The sequence below is a fragment of the Dipodomys ordii genome, unplaced genomic scaffold (genome assembly GCF_000151885.1).
Source record: "Dipodomys ordii isolate 6190 unplaced genomic scaffold, Dord_2.0 Scaffold245, whole genome shotgun sequence".
NCBI classification, from domain to species: domain Eukaryota; kingdom Metazoa; phylum Chordata; class Mammalia; order Rodentia; family Heteromyidae; genus Dipodomys; species Dipodomys ordii.
In genome coordinates, this window is record NW_012267461.1 from 747,796 (window position 1) to 750,347 (window position 2,552).

At 45.8% G+C, this 2,552-nt stretch overlaps 1 protein-coding gene across 1 annotated transcript in view; it reads right to left on the reverse strand.

The window, feature by feature from the left end:
- The window catches only part of Elmo1 (engulfment and cell motility 1), a 418,449-nt gene that overhangs the window by 309,463 nt on the left and 106,434 nt on the right, over nucleotides 1-2,552 (reverse strand). The window contains 1 exon segment of the mRNA XM_013036055.1: nucleotides 898-1,067. Within this exon segment, the coding sequence (XP_012891509.1) occupies nucleotides 898-1,067 (170 nt within the window).

Sequence of the window (2,552 nt, forward strand, 5' to 3'; positions counted from 1 at the left end):
TAGAAAGTCATTAACTGTTTCTGCAGTCTCACCTACTGATTGTATGCTCTCCATACCACCCCGGCCTTCAGTGGCCAGGGCCCCCACACAAGCCAGAGCTGCATCCTCGGGCCCACCTGCCTCCTTATTGCCCACTCACACCAGAGAACCAGAGCTGTCATGAGAAGGTGGGCTCCCCTACCACAAATGCCAGTCCCTTCCTTGAGCACAAAAGAACTTGCTCCCCCCACTCCCTAGCCACTGTCACAGGCTCTAAGTCCCGGGGAGGCCCACGTGTTCAGTCTTTTGCCTCCAGTTCCTCAACACTGGCCAACTGGGTTCTGCCCATAAAACAGTCTCCATCCATGTTTGCAAGGTATGACCCTTATCTTTGACAATTTTACCACTTCCTAGTCCTTACTATAAAGTTAGGTACTCTATAAATGCTTACTGTGTTTAAGTTTAAACCATACTATGCATTTTATTCTTTAAAGTATATTTTGCCTTATTTTTATGTGTGTGCTCTTCCTGGGGTTTGAACTCAGGGCCTGGGCACTATTCCTGGGCCTTTTTGCTCAAGGCTAGTACTGTATCACTTTTACAGCTCCATTTTGGGGGGGGCGGGGTTTAGTGGTTTACTGGAAATAAGAGTCTCAGAGACTTTTCTTCCTGGTTGAACTTTGAATCATGATGCTCAGATCTCAGCTGCCTAAGTAGCTAGGCTATGCCTATACACATGAGCCATTGGTGCCTGGCCCATTTTCTTTTTCCAAAAATTATTCCAGGGATGGTATCTTGATCTAGGCAAGACTCTGTTCTTCAAAACTGAGAAACGTCGGGGTAAGGAGTGCAAGAAACACCAGTGTACATGCAAGTGTACCTGCCTGTGTGGACACCAGGTGGACACCGGCTACTTACTCAGTGCCGCTCTCCACCATCTGGGTGAGGAGAGAGATGCCATCCAGGTTGATGAATTCCTGGGCGAACGTGATATCCCGGGACAGGCTGGCCAAGTCCTTCAGGGCCTCCAGCTTGGCATCCATACTTGACGACTGGATGCGTTCATGGAGCTGCTGGGCATTCTGAGCCTTATGGGGGGGTGGAGGTGGTATAAAAAAGACGACAGTGTTCAAAAGGAAAATTACAACATCACAGAAATGACAGCATCCCTGAAAAATAAAGGCCAGCATCCAGAAGCGGACAATGTGTCTGAGAATACCTGATAGCCTGCGTCTCTCACGGACAGGTGTGAGAGTAAGGGCTAGCACACTGACCATCCATTTCACCTTCTATTTCAAAGAAAAGCAAAGTGAGGTCAGAAGAACACTGAAGCCCCAGAAACTGATCAGGGTGGGGGGGGATAGGATAAGGGGTGAGGCAGATATTTACTTTTGAAGCCCAATCATTTATCTAGAAGTAACTAAAAGCTACTTGCTTTGTTAAGCAATCACATAAGTGCAGACCTCGTACCCATCTCTTCAGCCAATACTTTGAGTAATCACAGCCTACACATTATGTCTGAGAGCTTCATTCCCATTTTTCCCAAGCGTATATTTTTCCCATATGTATTTAAAGAATAAGACAGAAAATACTGAAAATTATTTTATTATAGAACTCACTATGATCTCAATGGCTGCACATACACTAGAACCCTATGTGGCTTTTTAAGATACAAGCCTAGGCCATCTCAAGGGTTTCCTGTGTCCAAAGCCTGGGTGAGGTCCCAGAAAGCATGCCCTTGAAGCATGTCTCTAATTATATGCAGAGGTCCAGGGCTCTAAATAATTTTGGTTTTTACATTTTTGTTCTGTTTGTTTGTTTTGGTGCCAGTCCTAGGGCATGAACTCAGAGTCCAGGCACTATCCCTGAGCTGCTTTGGCTCAAAGCTCGTGTTCTATACCACTTGAGTCATGGCTCCATTTCTGGAGGCCAGGCACTGGTGGCTCACACCTATAATCCTAGCTACTCAGGAGACTGAAATCTGAGAATGGTGGTTCAAAGCCAATCCAGGTAGGACATGGAGCTGTGGTTCAAAGTGGTAGAGCACTAGCCTTGAGGAGGGGAAAAAAAAAAGAGCTAGTCTCATGGACTGTCCTGCCAGGGTTAGCTTCAAACTGTGACCGGTGATCCTCAGATCTCAGCCTCCTGAGTAGCTAGGATTATAGATAGGCTTGAGCCACCAGAACCTGGCTTCTAAATCACTTTGAATGTACCCTCTCTGTGTGAAGACTGGAAGAACCCCAGTTCTGCCTCCCTCCGAATCACTCCCTAGACTTCCCAGCTGGGGTACAATAAGTCCTGCCTGGTCTATTGGGCAAAGGACATTTTGTTGGCCCTTCTATATATGTACCTTTCCAAAAGAACTTTTGCTAAGAAAAATGTCAATAAACGAAGAGGAATCTAGGTAGACAGAATTTATACCTAATTCATTCTACTTCAATGGGAGACCGACCAACAGAAACACTTACTTAAAAGGAAACAAATACTTTAAAAGGGAAAAAATGCTTAAATGGAAATACCACCTCCACAGAATAGAAGCACAACTCAGCATGGCCACGGAGACAGAGACAGAG